This window comes from Thalassophryne amazonica, chromosome 3, assembly GCF_902500255.1.
Source record: "Thalassophryne amazonica chromosome 3, fThaAma1.1, whole genome shotgun sequence".
Classification (NCBI taxonomy): domain Eukaryota; kingdom Metazoa; phylum Chordata; class Actinopteri; order Batrachoidiformes; family Batrachoididae; genus Thalassophryne; species Thalassophryne amazonica.
The window spans coordinates 112,508,451-112,529,578 of record NC_047105.1 but is presented as its reverse complement, the minus strand read 5'-3'; the positions used below and the strand labels follow the sequence as shown (position 1 = coordinate 112,529,578).

Here is a 21,128-nt window from a genome sequence, read left to right as displayed (position 1 = left end):
CCCAGTCTGATGCCACAGTGCTGCCTAAACTGCTCCAACTATGTAAAAAACAACAACAACAAAAAAAAACAGCTACTGTTTTTGGGCAATTGGAGTTTTGCATGATCTCCCTGTGTTTGCATGGATTCCCTCTGGGTCCTCCGGCTTCCTCCCACTTCCAAAGACATGCAGGTTAGGTGAACTGGAAACTTTAAATTGGTCAATTTAAAGTTTATTTGTCTGTCTATATGTGGCCCTGCGACAGACTGGTGTCCTGTCCAGGGTGTATCCTGCCTGCCTTAAGATTGCTGGGATAGGCTCCAGCCCACCATGACCCTTAATTGCAGTAAGCGGATATAGAAAATGAATGAATGAACCAGTTTATACGTACATGCTTTGTAGCTGTTTAATCAGTTTAAGTTTTCTAGTTTAAGACTCAATCACACTGTCTCAAAAGCAACTCAAATCAGTTTGCCCTGGTTGTAGCACAGGTTAAAAGATGTTGAAACTGTCCAGATTAGAGTCAGTTTAAACAGGTTTGCAACTTTTTGAGGGCACATTAAAATTAAATATCTGGATTAAATCTGTGTAAAACAACACAGAGGTTTCAGAGAAATTTAAGCCACAGTACTGTCTGTGTAAAATAGTTTCAAATCAGCACAGAAATGAACAAAAACCTCACAATTGACAAGCTTGAATACATTGATCAATATTTGGTTATTCTTATCATTGATTAATGGCAGGTTATTATTGCATCTGCAATGAAACGTGCAAAATCTTATGTAATATGTTTCTGTACCAGACCCACTGGAGTTACCATGAAAAAAAGTTCTTTTTCACTTCACAGCTAATAATTCATTTTCTACATTTGTCTTGATTAATATACAGTAGAATATGCAATTTGCACTTTTAGGAAGCTGGTAGCTTCAACATGTACTGTGGCTGCACTAAAGGAAATATGTGCCTTTAAGAGTAATAGAAACTTTGGGGACATCAGTCAGTTTAGTTTGTGAAAACTATTGAATGCTGTCTGCACATCAATAAAATCCAGGCAGTTTCTTCACTGCTTTCAACATCTTATGTTCATTCAAACTTTGTATGATACTGACTGCAGTCAAGAGATAATGTGGCCCAGAAGACTGGCAACAAGTTAATACCCTGAGCAGACAGATAAGGTCGGCTAAGTCCACCTACAGACTAGGCCAGATAACACGTAGCCATTAAGCACATGACCATCCTGACCTGAATCAAAATGAATCCCTGCATGTTGTGTATTAGTGTAGTGTAGTGTACTAGTGTAAAATGTATATAAGCACAGCCTTAGTTTTATTTCTCAAAACTAATCACAAGCCCAAATAATGGTCAAAAAAGAGTGGTTGTGGTGAGATGATAAAGTTTTTTGTTTGTTTGTTTGTTTTTTAATTGACTGCAAAACTGATCAATGGCTCCTGCAAAATATATTTGGTGGAAGCAACAGCAGGGGCCACTGAAAATTAGAGCCCGACCGATATGGATTTTTTGAGGCCGATGCCGATAACAATATTTGGATTAAAAAAAAAAAAAATGCCGATAATCGATAAATCGGCTGATTTGCCGATAGCCGATAAATCAGCCGATATTTTTTTTTAATGAATAAAATGTTCTTCTTTGGACCCTTAACAAAAAAGGTATGAGCTAAAAGCTGAAGCTTTGTCCTCATATTGATTAACTTTATAACAGAGAAGAATTTTCAAGTTCAAAAAATGCAATCAAGAATTAAATCTTTGTGAAATTAGCAAATACATATCCTTAAAAAGAGTTGCGAAATACATCTGATCTCTTGTTGCTGCAACTTACATGGTCTGTTAGAAAACTATCTGACCTTTTTATTTTTTGCAAAAACTATATGGATTTGAATCGTGCACTTGCATCAGCCAAGCTTGAACCTTCGGGCGCATGCGTGAGTTTTTTCACGCCTGTCGGTTGCGTCATTCGCCTGTGAGCATGCTTTGAGTGAGCAGTGGTCCACCCCCCTTGTCAGATTTTTATTGTGAGGAAAATGTCTGAACGATTTGGAGCTTTGGTGCATCAAATTTTTCCAGAAACTGTGAGAGACAGCCAGGTGGAAACCATTCGGAAGATTGAGACGGCTTTCAGGGATGATTCTATGGGGATCACACAGATTAAGGAGTGTTACAATCGGTTTAAAGATGGCGCACAATGGCGGAGGGCGCGCCGCACTCCGAGCGGTGATCGACAGGCTGAAACGACCAGATCATTTCCAAACTGAACGCTGTGTTGATCCGGGACGTCGTCTGACTACTACAGAAATGTCAGAAGAGGTGGACATACCACTTTTTCGGCACATTCCACTGTTACAGGAGTTTTTGTCATGGAAAGAGGAGTGGAGGAATTTGCCACGGAGCCACTAATGGCACGGGACAAAAGCACCTCTGTGTTGGTCTCACAGGACATGTTGTAACATGTCCAGCTCTTGCACCATTCGGAAGATTCAGACGGCTTTCGGTGGCTTTTCAGTCGTGTGACTATCCGAGAAATTGTGGACGAGCTGGACATGGACAACATGTCCTGTGAGGCTTCATCACGGCGTTGCTTTTGTGGCTCCGTCTCGACGCGCAAATTCCTCCGCACGTCTTTTCATGACAAAAACTCCTCTAACAGTGGAATGTGCTGAAAAAGTGGTATGTCCACCTCTTCTGCCATTTCTGTAGTAGTCAGACGACGTCCCGGATCAACACAGCGTTCAGTTTGGAAATGATCTGGTCGTTTCAGCCTGCCGATCGCTGGCGCGCCCTCCGCCATTGTGCGCCGTCTTTAAACCGATTGTAACACTCCTTAATCTGTGTGATCCCCATAGAATCATCCCTGAAAGCCGTCTCAATCTTCCGAATGGTTTCCACCTGGCTGTCTCTCACAGTTTCTGGAAAAATTTGATGCACCAAAGCTCCAAATCGTTCAGACATTTTCCTCACAATAAAAATCCGACGTGGGGGGTGGACCATTGCTCACTCAAAGTGTGCTCACAGGCGAATGACGCAATCGACAGGCATGAAAAAACTCACGCATGCGCACGAAGGTTCAATTTCAACTTTGTGTACTTGTAACTTTCTTCATAAATTCCTGGGCTTATTACCAAATATGATACACTTTGTTTTTGCTAAAATCAAACCATTCCTTAAACTTCTGTAGTTCCCTCTCCATCGTGTCCAGAACCTGTCCTAAATGATCCCCACTTCAAAACACAGCCGTGTCATCAGAAAATACAATACAACTCACAAACCTAGAAACTAAACATATGTCATTGATATATAAAAGAAACAGCAAAGGCTCAAGGATTAATCCCTGAGGCCCCTCAGAAGTGCACCTCAAAAATTCTGAATTTATCCCACCCAACCTGTTGTACAAATAACTAGCTATCCAATCGTGAGCTAATCCTCTGATGCCATACTTCCATAACTTATTCAACAATAAGTTGTGATCTATAATATCGAAAGCTTTCTGTAGGTAGAAAAAAACCCTATGGTATATTCTTTGTTTTCAATTGCATTTGTGATATGCTCCACAAATACAATTACCGCCAGTGAAGTAGTCCGATTTTTTCTAAATCCATATTGCTGCTCATTTAGTATGTGATGTTTGGATGTAAAATCATTTAACCTCTTAAAGAATACTTTTTCCAGAATTTTTGAGAACTGAGGTAGTGGTGAGATTGCCTGTAGTTTCAAAAAACATGTTTATCACCAGATTTGAACAACAGTATCACTTCAGCTATTTTTATTTATTATTTTATTATGGAAGGAAATCTCCCAGTCATTAATGACAAGTTACAGGTATACAACCCCAAATCCAATGAAGTTGGGATGCTGTGTGAAATGTAAATAAAAACAGAATACAATGATTTGCAAATCCTCTTCAACCTATATTCAACTGAATACATCACAAAGACAAGATATTTAATGTTCAAACTGATAGACTTTTTTGTTTTTGTGCAAATATCTGCTCATTTTGAAATGGATGCCTGCAACACATTTCAAAAAAGCTAGGACAGGGGCAACAAAAGACTGGGAAAGTTGATAAATGCTCAAAGAACACCTGTTTGCAACATTCCACAGGTGAACAGGTTAATTGGAAACAGGTAAGTGTTATGATTGGGTATAAAAGGAGCATCTCCAAAAGGCTCAGCCATTCACAAGCAAAGATGGGGTGAGGATCACCACTTTGTGAACAACTGCGTGAAAAAAATAGTCCAACAGTTTAAAAATAATATTTCTCAACATTCAATTGCAAAGAATTTGGGGATTCCATCGTCTATAAAGTCCATAATATAATCAGAAGATTCAGAGAATCTGGAGAACTTTCTACATGTAAGCGGCAAGGCCGAAAACTAACATTGAATGCCCGTGACCTTCGATCCCTCAGGCAGCTTTGCATTAAAAACCGACATCATTGTGTAAAGGATCTTACTGCGTGGGCTCAGGAACACTTCAGAAAACTACTGTCAGTTAACACAGTTCGTCGCTACATATACAAGTGCAAGTTAAAACTCTACCATGCAAAGCGAAAGCCATACATCAAACATCCAGAAACGCCACAGCCTTTTCTGGGCCCGAACTCATTTGAAATAGACAGACACAAAGTGGAAATGTGTGCTGTGGTCTGATGAGTTCACATTTCAAATTGTTTTTGGAAATCATGGACGTCGTGTCCTCCGGACAAAGGAGGAAAAGGACCACCCAGATTGTTACCAGCGCAAAGTTCAAAAGCCAGCATCTGTGATGGTATGGGGGTGTGTTAGTGCCCATGGCATGAGCAATTTACACATCTGTGATGGCACCATCAATGCTGAAAGGTACATCCAGGGTTTGGAGCTACACATGCTGCCATCCAAGCGACATCTTTACTGCGGGCAGGTACCAACAGGTAGCGTAAATGTAAATCTATGCTACAGGCCCAGCAATGCCTCAGTAAGTGATAATAATGCTAGTTAACTTACTTTTATATGCCTTATATTTACACTCAGCGTCAATTGTTCTGCGTTTTAAAAATTGCTTGTACAATTATTTTCTTTTTATATGCATTCAGCAGTCCCTTTGTGATCCAAGGTTTATCAGTAGTTTGCTTGTGTCCAACATTTAATATCAATGGACAATGTTTACCATATTAATTGGAGATGAATGAATCACGATTGGTCAATGTCTTCAATGTAAATGTCACGTCAATTTTGGCACGATAAATCCGTTCTAAGATTAGCCATAGATTTGTCAGTTATTTTCCTTTTAAATTTTGGATTGCCAATATGATCAACTTTATCAATTAAGGAATTGTAAACAACAAAAAATGGCAAATGATCACTAATGTCACTAATAAGTAATCCACCCATTAAATTCCCAACAATAACATTATACAAATAATGAAAGTTTATGAGTTATGTGTTTGTGTTACAAGAACTAGCACTATCAGTTAGCTCAATCAAATCGTTGTCTCGCTTGTGTCATTGTCCAGCATGCACACACGCTTGCTCACACAACCGGGTCGGTGGTTGTGCGCGCATGTACTACCAAAAAAAAAAAAAAAAAGACTGTGTACTGTAAATGCTATGAAACAGTAGCTCAGAGCACAGCACAGGAGCAGAGCTGAACAGAGTTTGTTTCTATCCACTGAATGGGAAAAATCTCCATTAATCTAGAGTTCCTTGCCTGAGCATTGTTGATGATACGTTCATAAATTTATGGTTTATTTTACAGTTGAAAGGCTTCATGTTTCCAAAAAGTTTGAAGTTTGCTTAGCAGGAAAATGGCGAGTGAGGGAAAGAGAGCGAGAGACAGAGAGAGTGAGCAAGAGAGGGAGGGGGAGAGAAAGATAGGGAAAGAGAGAGAGAGAGAGAGGGAGGACTTAAATTTTAATGTAAATCTTGCTTTGACAATGTAAACATATGTTTCCCATGTCAATAAAGCTCCACTGAAATTAAGGAGTGAGAGACTGAGAGAGTACTGTCTTTATTCTTTTAAGTCTTTAAAAATAAGTATAAAAGTCTATAAATAAAAGTACTTAATTCTTTCACCAAAATATCAAATCTAGGCTTCTATCTTAGATGCACCTTATGGCAAAATGTAGCTGAACTTTCAGCTATTCGTTTTAAGAAAATCCTCCTCTAACACTTCATCATGAAGCTGTATAACTGCGAATACAAAATATTGTTATAAAATCAAGAACAACAATAATAATAATAATAAAATATTCTCATAAAATCAACAATAATGATAATAATAATATTAAAGCAAATAGAGCTCTGGTATCGTAATAGTATCGGTATCTACTTTCACTTTCACTTTATTTATTCAGTGTCTCCAAAGGAGCAACGAGCTGTACAGCAATGGGTATACAGAAAAGCACAGAATAAAAGAAAAGAAAAGGAAGAAAAGAAAAAAACACACCAAACATTCAGTACACAAGGGGGACACAGTACAGACCTGGATCGATGGAAAAGGAACCGAGTTACCTAACACGATTTGCCATCAACCCTATGTATCTGCTTCTCTATTGAATTTGGATATCTACAGATATCCAAATTCAGGTATCAGGATCAAATCAGAAGTGAAAAAAATGTGGATCGGTGCATCCCTAGCAGTGACACTCATCATGCGGTTAGTAGCACCTTGGGGTTATTAACAAAGTGTTGCAGTACTGACGGCCCGTTCAATACGTTGCAAATAAAATTATAAACCAATGAAATGTGAAAATATTGCTAGCGCAAGAGCAAAATGAAAGGCTTCAGAGGACTGATGAAAACCCTGCATGTTCTGAACAAACATGGCTTCCTTTTATGATGTCCTTGTGACTTCATCCTCTCGCCGTGCTGGTTGCAGAGACACAGGAGAAAATAAAATAGTTGGCCCTGACCTTTGTCCTATCCTCTCCAAAACTTAATCCTCTCAAGATATCTACCAAAGTAATATTCCCACCAATTTTGGTGACAATATGTCAAGTTTTTGTGTATGTGTGCACGCGTTATCTTGTTTCCAGACAGACACACACAGATTTGATTACAATAGCCTGCTTCACCAGCAAGTAGGGTAACTGTCAATAAAGTTAACTTAAGTCTATCGACCAAGTGCATGCCATATCAAAAAGATAACCAGGGTTCCGACCACAACATTTGAAATGGTGCATAATTGAAAATCCCCTGGGAATAAACCTCTTTTTGTGTTGTTAGTACTTCTGTTGTGTTGTAGAAATTTGCAGGTTGTCTATGTTTTGCATCACTCCTCTTTGCTTCACAGTGGAGTAGAGCAGAGAAGGATTTTCCTTCACCAAAACAGATCAAATCCAGGCTTGCATCTCAGATGTACCTTCTGGCAATTTGTAGCTAAACTTTCAGGTCTTTTTAAAAAAAATCCTCCTCTATACCACTTCATCGTGAAGATGGATAACTGGTGATACAAAATGCAAAGCTTGCACTGTGCATAATTTCTCCAATCACAGCCACGTAAGCCTATAACTTCTTCTGGGTTGTCTGGCTGTCTTGGTGGCTTTCCTCACTCTTCTCCTTCCTGCACAGTCACTCAGTTTTTGAGAACTGTCTACACCATGCAGATTTACCATAGAGTGCCATATTGTTTGTATTTCTTTGTAATTGATGTAAATAAAGTCCGAAACATATTCAGTGGCAGCTTTATCATCAGAGAGCCTCGTCCAAAACTACCACAAAAGACTCCAAGCTGTCATTGATGTTAAAGGGGCAACACGCGGTATTAAGAAAAGGAGTATGTAAACTTTTGATCAGGTTCAACTGGGTAGTTTCTGTTGTCATTATGATATGAAAACAGTAAACACTGTTGTTTGACAATAAATGGCTTCACCCAACCACTAACCATGAGTGCAAAAAAGGTTTTTGTGTTATCATTCATATTCTCTGAAAATTGGCCAAAAAACTAAACTTCTGCCAGCATATGTAACCTTTGAGCACAACTGTACCTGTTGTTGAATTAATATAGGTGCTTTTTGTATTTGTGTTTTCTGTACCTGCTAGTTCTGTCTTAAAAGTGTATGGCCTTAGGGTTTTTTTTTTCAGATTTAAGTCACAATTTTTTTTTCAGCACCCCTATAATTTGATTTACAACCCCTGGCAAAAATTATGGAATCACCGGCCTCAGAGGATGTTCATTCATTTGTTTAATTTTGTAGAAAAAAAGCAGATCACAGACATGACATAAAACTAAAGTCATTTCAAATGGCAACGTTCCGGCTTTAAGAAACACTATAAGAAATCAGAAAAACAAAATTAAGGCAGTCAGTAACGGTTACTTTTTTAGACCAAGCAGAGGGAAAAAAAATATGGAATCACTCAATTCTGAGGAAAAAATTATGGAATCACTCAAGTCTGAGGAAAAAATTATGGAATCATGAAAAAAGAACGCTCCAACACATCACTAGTACTTTGTTGCACCACCTCTGGCTTTTATAACAGCTTGCAGTCTCTGGGCCATGGACTTAATGAGTGACAAACAGTACTCTTCATCAATCTGGCTCCAACTTTCTCTGATTGCTGTTGCCAGATCAGCTTTGCAGGTTGGAGCCTTGTCATGGACCATTTTCTTCAACTTTCACCAAAGATTTTCAATTGGATTAAGATCCGGACTATTTGTAGGCCATGACATTGACCCTATGTGTCTTTTTGCAAGGAATGTTTTCACAGTTTTTGCTCTATGGCAAGATGCATTATCATCTTGAAAAATGATTTCATCATCCCCAAACATCCTTTCAATTGATGGGATAAGAAAAGTGTCCAAAATATCAACGTAAACTTGTGCATTTATTGACGATGTAATGACAACCATCTCCCCAGTGCCTTTACCTGACATGCAGCCCCATATCATCAATGACTGTGGAAATGTACATGTTCTCTTCAGGCAGTCATCTTTATAAATCTCATTGGAACGGCACCAAACAAAAGTTCCAGCATCATCACCTTGCCCAATGCAGATTCAAGATTCATCACTGAATATGACTTTCATCCAGTCATCCACAGTCCACGATTGCTTTTCCTTAGCCTATTGTAACCTTGTTTTTTCTGTTTAGGTGTTAATGATGGCTTTCGTTTAGCTTTTCTGTATGTAAATCCCATTTCCTTTAGGCGGTTTCTTACAGTTCGGTCACAGACGTTGACTCCAGTTTCCTCCCATTTGTTCCTCATTTGTTTTGTTGTGCATTTTTGATTTTTGAGACATATTGCTTTAAGTTTTCTGTCTTGACGCTTTGATGTCTTCCTTGGTCTACCAGTATGTTTGCCTTTAACAACCTTCCCATGTTGTTTGTATTTGGTCTAGAGTTTAGACACAGCTGACTGTGAACAACCAACATCTTTTTCAACATTGCGTGATGATTTACCCTCTTTTAAGAGTTTGATAATCCTCTCCTTTGTTTCAATTGACATCTCAAGTGTTGGAGCCATGATTCATGTCAGTCCACTTGGTGCAACAGCTCTCCAAGGTGTGATCACTCCTTTTTAGATGCAGACTAACGAGCAGATCTGATTTGATGCAGGTGTTAGTTCTGGGGATGAAAATTTACAGGGTGATTCCATAATTTATTCCTCAGAATTGAGTGAGTCCATATTTTTTTCCCTCTGCTTGGTCTAAAAAAGTAACCGTTACTGACTGCCACAATTATATTTCCTGATTTCTTATAGTGTTTCTTAAAGCCAGAAAGTTGCCATTTGAAATGACTTTAGTTTTGTGTCATGTCTGTGATCTGCTTTTTTTCTACAAAATTAAACAACTGAATGAACATCCTCCGAGGCCGGTGATTCCACAATTATTGCCAGGGGTTGTACTAGTCTTTAAATAGCCTTTAAATTTCAGAATATGTGTTAGGGTCAAACCTGCTGAAACGAAACGACCCAAACATGAGACACAGAGAATAACCAGACAGTGAAACTGTAATTCTTTTTTTTTTCTCTCGCTGTGAGGAGACAGAAAAACAGCAGGACACTTCATTCACTGCCCTCCTTCTCTCTGAAGGCCTGTGTCCTCCCTGCAGCTTTTTTTTTTCTCAAAAACAGAAAAGCAAGCATAAATCATTTCAGAGTCTGTCTCCATACAGATAAGACATTATTATGGGGTTTTTTCAACAGAGTCAAAACAGAACCGGCAGCAACTGGTTTCAACGAGGTCGCTCCGTTCCTCTTCAAGGACAGTTAGCCAATTAGATTTACACTCCTGTACCCAACTCGTTTCAGCTGATAAGGTTCACTTTCTCAGACATTCCCCTCTGAGGTAACAAAAAGGCATTTCTCAGTGAATGATCGGTGGTTCACTGAGAATATTAAAACCCACAACCAATATATATAAGAAAGGCATTATAAATGATAACATATATTTATATTTTCTCTAACAATATCACATTGCCAATATGCTAATATCCTGAAGGGGAGATGAGGGTCTAGTGGTGAAGCAGTGAGCTTGAGACCACAGGATCCTCAGTTTAAACCCCTGTCTGGCCGGAAAATCACTAAGGGCCCTTGTGCAAGGTCCTTCATCCCAAAGTTGTTCTTGGTGTGTGTGTGTGTGTGCTATTATGAGTGAATGTGAGGCATCATTGTAAAGTGCTTTGAGCTTGATATAAATGGAAAAAGTACTACATAAATGCAGTCCATTTACCATATCAAAATCACTTTGTCTGGAAAAAATGAATAGTTCCCCTGAAGGGCAAAAATTTCAAAAGAATAGACAGAGTTGAACTACTTATGGCAGTGACCCATACAGTGTATGATACCGATGTCATAGATCACATGGGGCCTTCCCCTGATCTGCGTGAGGGATGCTGGGAAGCACATGGTGGCAGTCAATCAGAGTAGAGATCCAAAGTAATGTCTGTTGGCTGCTCACTTGAACAAAATAATCCAAGATGGCAGAAAAATGCTTTGAAACACCTTATCATATGTTTTGTAAAGGTTAGCAAGAATAAACACTTTGAAATCTAAAAATGCTGTTTTTGTGACCAGGTAACATCTCTGAAGAGATTTACAAGACATCCTACGGGCATCAGCGTGCACAGGGTGTGCATCTGCCTCAGGTGAGGTCAAAGATAACGGCTGATAATTGCAAAACTTCATGCACACGCACTTCCTCTTGTAAATAGTGTTAAAAAGAAACTAAATTGTTAAGGACTTCCCTCAAGGTAAATATGTTCTCTTCATTAAAATGAACTGTAATTTTACAACACATTTAGAAAATAAACTGACATTATGCTTGGATTTCAGTAGGAACTACATTTTGTCAGTTTTGTGAAATCATACAGCTTTAATTTGGAAGTGTTATGGCCTCTTTCATCCACTTTTGGCAAAACAAAAACCTCATTTTGTTCACTTCTGCCAGTAATGTAAATGCAGCATGCCAGGTTTTAAGGAAGATATGGGATTAACATTTTAAACATCATGTCCCAACATAGCCTGATACACTTTTTTCACATAAAAGCCTTAAAATGAATTTATAAGTGATGCTGATCCCAGTTCTGAATTTTGAAGTTCTGTTTTAACAAGGCACCACAGCAGAGATAATCCGCTTAATCACGTGAAAGCAGATGACCAAATTATTACTATTAACCCTTTGTTTAGCCGGGAGTTAGCGTGTTTCTTACTGTTAATTTCGCCTGTATAGTTCAATCTATATATGTATATGGAACAGTTGATATTTCCATACCCAGCTCGCCAAGGAGAACACCCCCAGAACCGTTCCCATGGTTGCACAGTCCACGCGCGTGAATCCGGTTTCTCCCTGCGCTCGCTTCTCCGTCGCTCCAGCGTGGACTCACACGCAAATCCACGGAAAGAAAACTTGTGGGCTGTCACACAAACACAGCCCAGCAGGAACTGTAAGTACCACCCGGTGTGTTGATCCCGAACCAGGTCCCAACTTTACTGACAGACTCTGCGCGTGAATGTTAACGTCACCCCACCCCGCCCTGCCCCGCCTGCTGGGCTCCTCCAGCTGGATGACGTCACGACGGCGCGGCCCTTTCTTGAACTATTAATCTGTATCAATTGTCTGCATTTCGTGTTTATTCTTGTATTTTGAAATGTCAGATTAAGTTTTGAAAAAAAAAATTAATCTCTATGTTCACTTTTGAATATTGAAATTTCAAATAAAATTTTGTAGGACAAAAACAAACAATTTAATGTCTAAATCAAATTGTTTTTCAAACTGAATCATAAGAAGAATAATCTCAGATATGATAAGATATTCACATCAACTACACACACTTTTTCTGATTAAAGGACACGTCGTACTGAGATCATAACAATTTAGATTTAAACTGTTAGTGAACATCCAATGATCCACCGGGATTACTTTGTGCACTTCCGCGACTGGTTCACAACATCCAGCTAAGGAGACTTCCAAAAACAAAGTACTCGTGAGTACTTGTGAGTTTCCAACAGGTGACGTAGCTATTAGAAGCGTCCCAGCGTGCACTTCAGTGGAATGTAGCTGGTAACATTAAGAACTGAGGCACAGATTAATTCCAAAGTTGACATAAGTGTGATGTTGTGTTATGATGACTTGTTTTTAAGTGATAACTGTTAATTTTGATGCAGTCACTGTAAAAGCTGAAGCTCTGAGAAGGTTTCGTGCACCTGCGACTATGATCATAAAATAAATAAAATTCTATATATTTTTCATTATGTTCGACACCTGCTTATTCCAGTTTAGGGTCACAGAGGAGATGGAGCCGATCCCAGCAGTTATTTATTTATTAACAATGAAATAATTTCACAGTTATGCTCCCCGAGCTGGGCTGATTCCAGATCAGCCCATTTGAGCACGTCATTGTATCCAATCAGTCGCTGTCGCTTGGTGACAAATTCTCTCTGAGACCTTCAGAATTTAACTATACTGTTAAAACATATGGGGATAAAGTGATGCGTGTTTTTTTATTTAACCAATACGATTTCAAGTTTACTGTATTGGGCGTGGCCTTCTAGCTGTTGGTTGGATAAGGTAATACTAAGTTTAAAAATGTTAGCTAACTGGAACGAGGCTAACAGTGTAAACTTTAAATTCACATTCTATTTAATGCCTTCTTCGTTTTTTTTTTTAAAGCTCTGTTTTTAATGCACATGGTTAGTTTTTTTTTTATGATTTTTAGTTAATTTTTATGGTCAATTTCTATTTCTGGATTTCATAAGCATATCAGTTTGCTTTCTATTCTGGTAGCTTCAGTTTTATGTTCTGTTACGTTTATATTCTGTTCATGTTATTTGGTTAGTTTTGGATTCAACTTGGTTTATTCAGTTACTTTTTTGTTCCGTTTATATTCAGTCATTTTTGACTGGGAGTGTTCGCTGCTCAATCCGATTCTAATCTAATCTGAGGAATCAAACAAAACTGCAGGTAAGAACCTCTTTGATGGACATTAATCTGTGAACTATATTCTGAGCCACCACATTCTAAGACCTTGGTGGAGAGGTTCGCTGTAAGGAGGAGGTTTGTCTGCAATTCCACCGTGTAAGCATAAAAGTCTTCACGGTTGAATAATGCACATGCTCTCTTAAATCTTACCACCAGCAACAAAGACCTCCACCTCCACTGTGAGGTTTGTCTGTCCCAAAGGCCCTTTTAGTCCAGCAGTTAAGGGATAGAATCGTGCACTTTTTACAAAAGTGCCAAACTTTGTCCAGGGACTCTTTAGGTTATATTACGTCATGTCAAAGCGGGAGACATTTGCTTTTAGCCCTGTATCCTGCTTTTTTTGAAAGGGTGTTTGCATGGTTATAATACAGTGTATATTTTGCTATTCATATGACAATACGATGATATGGTTATTATGTAGGGGGCCAGTGATCAAGATTGGACCTTGTTAAGCTGTAGAGAATGGCTACTGCAACTAGTGCAAAGCTATACTGAGCTTATGTGATCATATATTGTCCGTCGTGCGGCGTCATACGTCGTCGTACATCCTTATATATTAGCAGGGTGGTATGTTTCAAAACAGAAAGAGGTTAAATTGTAACATTAATTTACCATTATTTTTTAAGAGTGTAAACTATGCTTAAGTGCATTTGTAGCATACTTTCTTTTTCTATGCATGAAAACAGCTTTCAGTCACTTTAAGTAAATTAAATATAGAGTCCTGATTTTATGTTATGGAAGATATAGCATAAGGTAAACCAAGTGTTTTAAATTGTAAACTAAATGGTTATGGCCATAAAAACAAAATTGATTTCTTGTAATTAATAAAAAAGCATTTCTTTCTGTTCAAACACTGTTGTTATTTTAGAGTGTAAATATGTTAGAGTGCATGAGTAGCATATTTCCTTTGCCCCATGCTCGCAAACACCTATATTGCATAAGTATATTGATATTCACAATGAGTTATACAATATTTAGTCACTTTCCCTAGATTAAGTACATTCAAAGCATCCCTACTTAGCCTTAATACATTTTTCATAACCTTCAAGTTTATATTATAAACTTAAATAGACATTTGGATAAGAGTTTGTCATGAATTATATGCTGTAGAAGGCTGAAAATGGTTATTCACTTAAACCCAAGTTTTTAGAGTGTAGACGTTTATGGATTCAGTGTCTCCCGATCTTATATACTTCAGGACACTATAAGGTACCTCTGATAAAGTTTTGGCGCTTTTGTAAAAAAGTGCATGATTCCCCTAAAATTTGTCCCTTAGTCGCCGGACTATTTTGCAGATACGGTATATTTCCCAGCATGCTTTCTGTGTGAGCGAGCAGGCGGGGCTACCACCGTGCCATTTCTGATCCAGGTGACCACAGGTGGAGAGATTCCATTTGCCTCACAGCTGAGATGTTTGCCCTCTTTGACCTGTACTTTTGTTGGACAAAGCAATTGCAGGCCTTTTGAGAAAGAGGAGAAATGACAAGGTGTGGGAGTGGAGGAGGAGGCAGTTGAGAGAAAAGGAAGGTGGACAAGTTTTGGACAAAAGTGTTCAGAGGAAGTCAGATGTTTAAAAGAGGAAAGGGCATCTTAAAGAGATGGAGGGAGATAGAAAGAATGACAAATCTGTGGTCAAAGTTGCTTGAAAAGTGCATTTCTAAATGTGTCTGTCCATGTACTCAAATACAGTGAAATGTGGCAGTGAGTTTTTGTGACATCATTTTTAGAGGTCCTTCAGGTCCCAGTTCTAGCTTGGCTTCACACCAGGATTGGACTCCATTGTCTTCTCTGCTGGGGTTGATGTTCAGAGTGAAGATCTGGTTGACTGGTGTTTTCTCCAAGCAGTTCATGGACTGTATTTGTCCTAATTCCTCCTGTTCTTTGTAGAGGTTCACAGTGAGGGCATTAATGTGGGTGACATTCTGCACCATACAGTTCAGGGCATACCGCTGACCCTCCACCATCCAACCCAAGTCGTTCACAAAACTAATGGATACGCCATCTGAAAGCTCTGAGGGCGTAAAGCCATTGTTAAACCGCACAGGAAAAGGCTCTGATATATTTTGTAGAAAGCTGAACAGTGATAAATGTGAACTCACTGTAAACTGTGAGGTCAAGCTGGAGGGAGCACTGTCCTCCTTGATCAGAGAGGCTATAGCGCAGCGGCCTGATGCTCCACTCGGTTATCCTGTCCACACGCCACACCACAAAATGATCCATAGAGATGTTAGAGCTTCCCTGAAGGTGCAAAAAGTCAACAAAAAATCAAAAGTCTAGATTAGTCATCCATTATCTTCTGGTAGCGCAGTGGCAGCAGACTAAGTAGCTCACCCCACACTTCCCTAGCCTTAGCCAACTGCTTTAACTCTTCCTCTGGGATTCTGAGGTGCTCTCAACCCAGCTGGGAGAAAAAAATCCCTCCAGTGTGCCCTGAGTCTTCCCCAGAGCCTCCTCCAAGTTGGTCATGCCTGGAAGACCTCCCGAGACCTCACGAGATGAGTGAACCAGCTCAGCTGGCTCCTTTCAATGTGAAGAAGCAGCGGTTCTACTCCTAGTCCCTCCCGGACAGTCGAGCTACTCACCATGTCCAGAAGTGTAAACCTCCCCCCCCACACACACACACACAGTCATACACACGTGTGTATGGCTTTGGTCACGCAGAAACCAGGGAGAACTGACATTTGCTGTTTGATATGCTTATGTATTTTGGGTCAAGGATGAATGCCGTGAAAACATGAAGTTGATAAGTTGACAGGACTAATATCCATCCATCCATCCATCCATCCATTTTCTTCCGCTTTATCCGGAGTCGGGTCGCCGGGGCAGCAGCTCAAGCAAAGCCGCCCAGACCTCCCGATCCACACACCCCTCCCCCAGCTCCTCCGGAGGAACCCCAAGCCAGCCGAGAGATGTAGTCCCTCCAGCGTGTCCTGGGTCTTCTCCGGGGCCTCCTCCCAATGGGACGTGCCCGGAACACCTCTCCAGCGAGGTGTCCAGGGGGCATCCGGAAAAGATGCCCGAGCCACCTCAACTGACTCCTTTCGACATGGAGGAGCAGCGGCTCAACTCCGAGCTCCTCCCGAGTGTCCGAGCTCCTCACCCTATCTCTAAGGGAGCGCCCAGCCACCCTGTGGAGGAAACTCATCTCGGCCGCTTGTACTCGCGATCTCGTTCTTTTGGTCATGAGCCAAATCTCATGACCATAGGTGAGGATCGGAACGTAGATTGATCGGTAAATCGAGAGCTTTGCCCCCCTACTCAGCTCTCTCTTCACCACGACGGTCCGATACAGCGACTGCATCACTGCAGATGCTGCACTGATCCGTCTATCGATCTCACGCTCCATCTGTCCCTCACTCGTGAACAAGACCCCGAGATACTTAAACTCCTCCACTTGAGGCAAGGACACTCCATCGACCTGAAGAGGGCAAAGCACCTTTTTCTGGTCGAGGACCATGGCCTTGGATTTGGAGGTGCTAATTTTCATCCCGGACGCTTCACACTCGGCTGCAAACCACCCCAGTGCACGCCGAAGGTCCTGATTTGACGAAGCCAACAGAACCACATCGTCCGCAAACAGCAGAGACGAGATTCTGTGGTTCTCAAACCAGACCCCCTCTACACCCTGGCTGTGCCTACAAATTCTGTCCATAAAAATAATGAACAGAACCGGTGACAAAGGGCAGCCCTGGCGGAGGCCAACGTGCACTGGAAATAGGTTTGACTTACTACCGGCAATGCGAACCAAGCTCCTGCTGCAGTCGTACAGGGACTGGATAGCCCTTAGCAAAGGACCCTGGACCCCGTACTCCCGGAGCATTCCCCACAGGGTGCCCCAAGGGACACGGTTGAACGCCTTCTCGAGATCCACAAAACACATGTGGACTGGTTGGGCGAACTCCCCCTCGAGCACCCGATGGAGCGTGTAGAGCTGGTCCAGTGTGCCGCAACCAGGACGAAAACCACACTGCTCCTCCTGAATCCGAGGTTCGACCATCGGTCGAATTCTCCTCTCCAGTACTCTGAAATAGACCTTACTGGGGAGGCTGAGGAGTGTGATCCCCCTATAGTTGGAACACACCCTCCGGTCCTCCTTCTTAAACAGAGGGACCACCACCCCGGTCTGCCAATCCAGAGGCACTGTCCCCGATCGCCACGCGATGTTGCAGAGGTGTGTCAGCCAAGACAGTCCCACAACATCCATCCAGAGACTTTAGGTACTCAGGACGGATTTCATCCACCCCAGGAGCCTTGCCACCGAGGAGCTTTCTAACCACCTCGGTGACTTCGGCCTGGGTAATGGATGAGTCCGCCTCTGAGTCCTGAGATACTTTATGGACGACCATATCGTCTACCAATTTTGACATGGATACTAAAACAGCAGATGAGGAACAAACATTAGCAAATTTTATGAAAAAGACATTAACACAGAAAGAGATAACTTAAACACATTTACTGCCGAATAATTTTGATCTTCCACAGGACGGCCTTCCAGTAGTCTAGCCAGGAGACTGGGTGTTCATCAGAGTGATTAAGAGGAAGAACTGGTCCAGTCCTCGTTGGGAAGGTCTATACCGAGTGCTGTTAACAACACCAACTGCAGTAAAGATAGCGGAGAGATCAACGTGGATACATCACTGTAAGATACAGCGTGTGTTGGCGGCCTCCACAGTGTAAGGGGGAGTCTGGCTACAAAGGGAGTCTATTTAATTAGCAATAGATTGTCTCAATGCCAGTGAAGCAGGGAGATCCTTGCACTATTAGGTGAGGTGGTTAACAACACTGTATCCTAGCAATCATGACTGAACTACAGCAGACCCCGGAGCGGCGTGCTCAGCGCCGCCGCTGCCGGACTGTTGGTAGGGCAGCCGGTTGTGTTGTGATCTTAGTGTGTTTCGTGCTCCTCGGATTCCTGGCCTGGTGGTTGACCCAAGAATTGCAGCTCACTGTGGACCGAGCCAGAGAACAACGCAAGCAACATCAGAAGAGGTTTATTCATAATGTGAACGAGACAGATGGACACCCTCATATATACCATACTAATATGTGGTACAGATATGTTCATTTATTGGCTATGGAATTACGTTACTAATTATTATGTTTGTTCGCAAATACCTATATCCTCAACACACCCAGCTCTGACGGCTAAACCGTACCCTGCTAGGGTGACAGAATGTCTTATCATACGGATGCATAATCAAACTGTATGCATAAAGACACCCTAGCCGTGAACCGGTGGAATCCCTGGTCCTGGTTGACTTCAGGACCATGTTGGCAGTTACTATTGAAAATGGTGTCAAATACATTTGTACAGCGTAATCTGGCCTTCCAACAAACTATGCCAAAATATCAAGCATTGAAACAGTCAGACCTTAGTGGAGAAAACTGTAATGACTGTACTGAGAATTATGATGATATTGAAAAGCTCACAACTCCAGTTCAAGCTTGAACTGTTGACGTGATGAGTTAACACACTCTTAGCCTATGAAGCTTTAGCTGAAAAAGTAATAAGACAAGTGGTGTAGTCGAATAATACAGAAAAACGGTTCATTTATACCAGTCGGTAGGAGTGATGTATGGTGGTGGTGTGGTGATAACAGAATCTTTGATAGACTGCCACGAAATGTGTCAGGTTATTGTGCATTAATATCATTATTGTTACCCATGACCCCTGAAGACGTTACGACATATGCAGCCTCTTATTCCTGAGGATTGGCAGAAAGGCATAGCCAGACAGAGTAAAAAGAGATTGGAAAGGAGTAGGAAATCCAACATATATTGACGCAATAGGAGTCCCCAGAGGAGTGCCTGACGAGTATAAACTGGTTGATCAAATAGCAGCTGGATTCAAATCTTCCATCTGTTGGTGGTGTTCAATTAATAAAAACGTGGACAGAATAAACTAAGTTAATAAACTAACTAACTAAGCTGGGTGATGCCTGCTATACGTTTAACAGGTGATAAACAGGTGGGAAATGTTAAGGATTTTATATATATATATATATATATATATATGTTATCACTGTTAAACATTTGTAGCTTTGTCTTCTTTCTCATGAGAACGGTGTTGTGCTGTTTTGCACTTCACCCTGAGAACGTACGTGTTATTCAACCTTGTTTTAGCTTTGTCTTCTTTCTCATGAGAACGGAGATGTGCTGTTTTGCACCTGTCTTAATGCAATCCTGAGAATTCAATTTTGTTTTAGCACTCTGGGGTCAATCTGAACTGGGAATGAAGGACTGGATGTACTTATTGTTATAACATAACTTTGTTTTCGTAGCCGCTAACGACTGGGAGTAAAAGAACTGAAGGTTGAATTTTGACTGATTGTGATGCTTAGTGTTCCAGGCAGATGCAAAACAGCTGATAACTGCAACAGACGAATGAGATGTGCTGACCTGAAGTGTTCTTCCTTACAGCTGCACTTGACGTATGCGTTTATGTTATGGGAAGAAACTTGTCTTGCGTCATTACCCCCACCCTTAGGACAAGTTTCTTGTTTATGTGATGAGGGCGTCTCTTAATAAAAAGAGCGGAAAAGCAGGCCAGACTTTAGTGTAGCCTTGGTGTACAGCCTGGCCGCACTCCGCGCGTAATATTTGACTTTCTGTCTCACTGGTGTTTCTTGACTCTGTTTGTCTTGTTAAAGGTTTAAAAATGTTTGGAGGAGAAAATACCCAACACCAGTCTCTGCTTCCTCTTTGGAAGATGTGACGATGGGATTGAGGAGATCCTTGAAGTACTCCTTCCACCGCCCGACAACATCCCCAGTCAGGGTCAACAGCTCCCCACCCGCACCGTAAACAGTGCTGGTGGAGAGCTGCTTCCGCCTCCTGAGGCGTCGGACGGTTTGCCAGAATCTCTTCGAGGCCGACCGATAGTCCTCCTCCATGGCCTCCCCGAACTCCTCCCAGACCCGAGTTTTTGCCTCTGCGACCGCACAGGCTGCAGCACACTTGCCCTGCCGGTACCTGTCAGCTGCCTCTGGGGTCCCACCTACCAACAAAGATAAGTAGGACTCCTTCTTCAGCTTGACGGCATCCCTTACTTCCGGTGTCCACCACCGGGTTCGGGGATTGCCGCCGCGACAGGCACCAGAGACCTTGTGACCACAGCTACGAGCGGCCGCATCGACAATGGAGGTGGAGAACATGGTCCACTCGGACTCCATGTCTCCAACCTCCCCCGGGATCTGGGAGAAGCTCTCCCGGAGGTGGGAGTTGAAGACCTCATTGACAGAAGGTTCCGCCAGTCATTCCCAGCAGACCCTCACGATACGTTTGGGCCTGCCAAGTCTGACCGGCTTCCTCCCCTCCCAGCGGATCCAACTCACCACCAGGTGGTGATCGGTCGACAGCTCTGCCCCTCTCTTCACGTCCGAGACACGTGGCCGAAGGTCAGATGATACGACTACAAAGTCGATCATCGACCTCCGGCTCAGGGTGTCCTGGTGCCACGTGCACTTATGGACACCCTTGTGCTCGAACATGGTGTTCGTGATGGACAAACTGTGACTAACACAGAAGTCCAACAACTGTACACCACTCGGGTTTCAGATCGGGGAGGCCGTGCTTCCCGATCACCCCCCTCCAGATCTCACTGTCGCCGCCCACATGGGCATTGAAATCCCCCAGGAGAACAATGGAGTCCCCAGTCGGAGCGCTATCTAGTACCCCTCCCAGGGACTCCAGGAAGGTCGGGTACTCTGCACTGCCGCTCGGTCCATAGGCCGAGACAACGGT

The 21,128-nt window shown here is 41.8% G+C and overlaps 1 protein-coding gene across 1 annotated transcript in view; it reads right to left on the bottom strand.

The window, feature by feature from the left end:
- The window catches only part of si:ch73-267c23.10 (serine incorporator 3), a 44,187-nt gene extending 32,275 nt beyond the window's left edge, over positions 1 to 11,912 (bottom strand). Inside the window, exon 1 of the mRNA XM_034167320.1 lies at positions 11,679 to 11,912. Within this exon, the coding sequence (XP_034023211.1) occupies positions 11,679 to 11,717 (39 nt within the window). The 5' untranslated portion in view covers positions 11,718 to 11,912. The remainder of the gene's footprint in view (positions 1 to 11,678) is intronic.
- Positions 11,913 to 21,128: the final 9,216 nt, after the last annotated feature.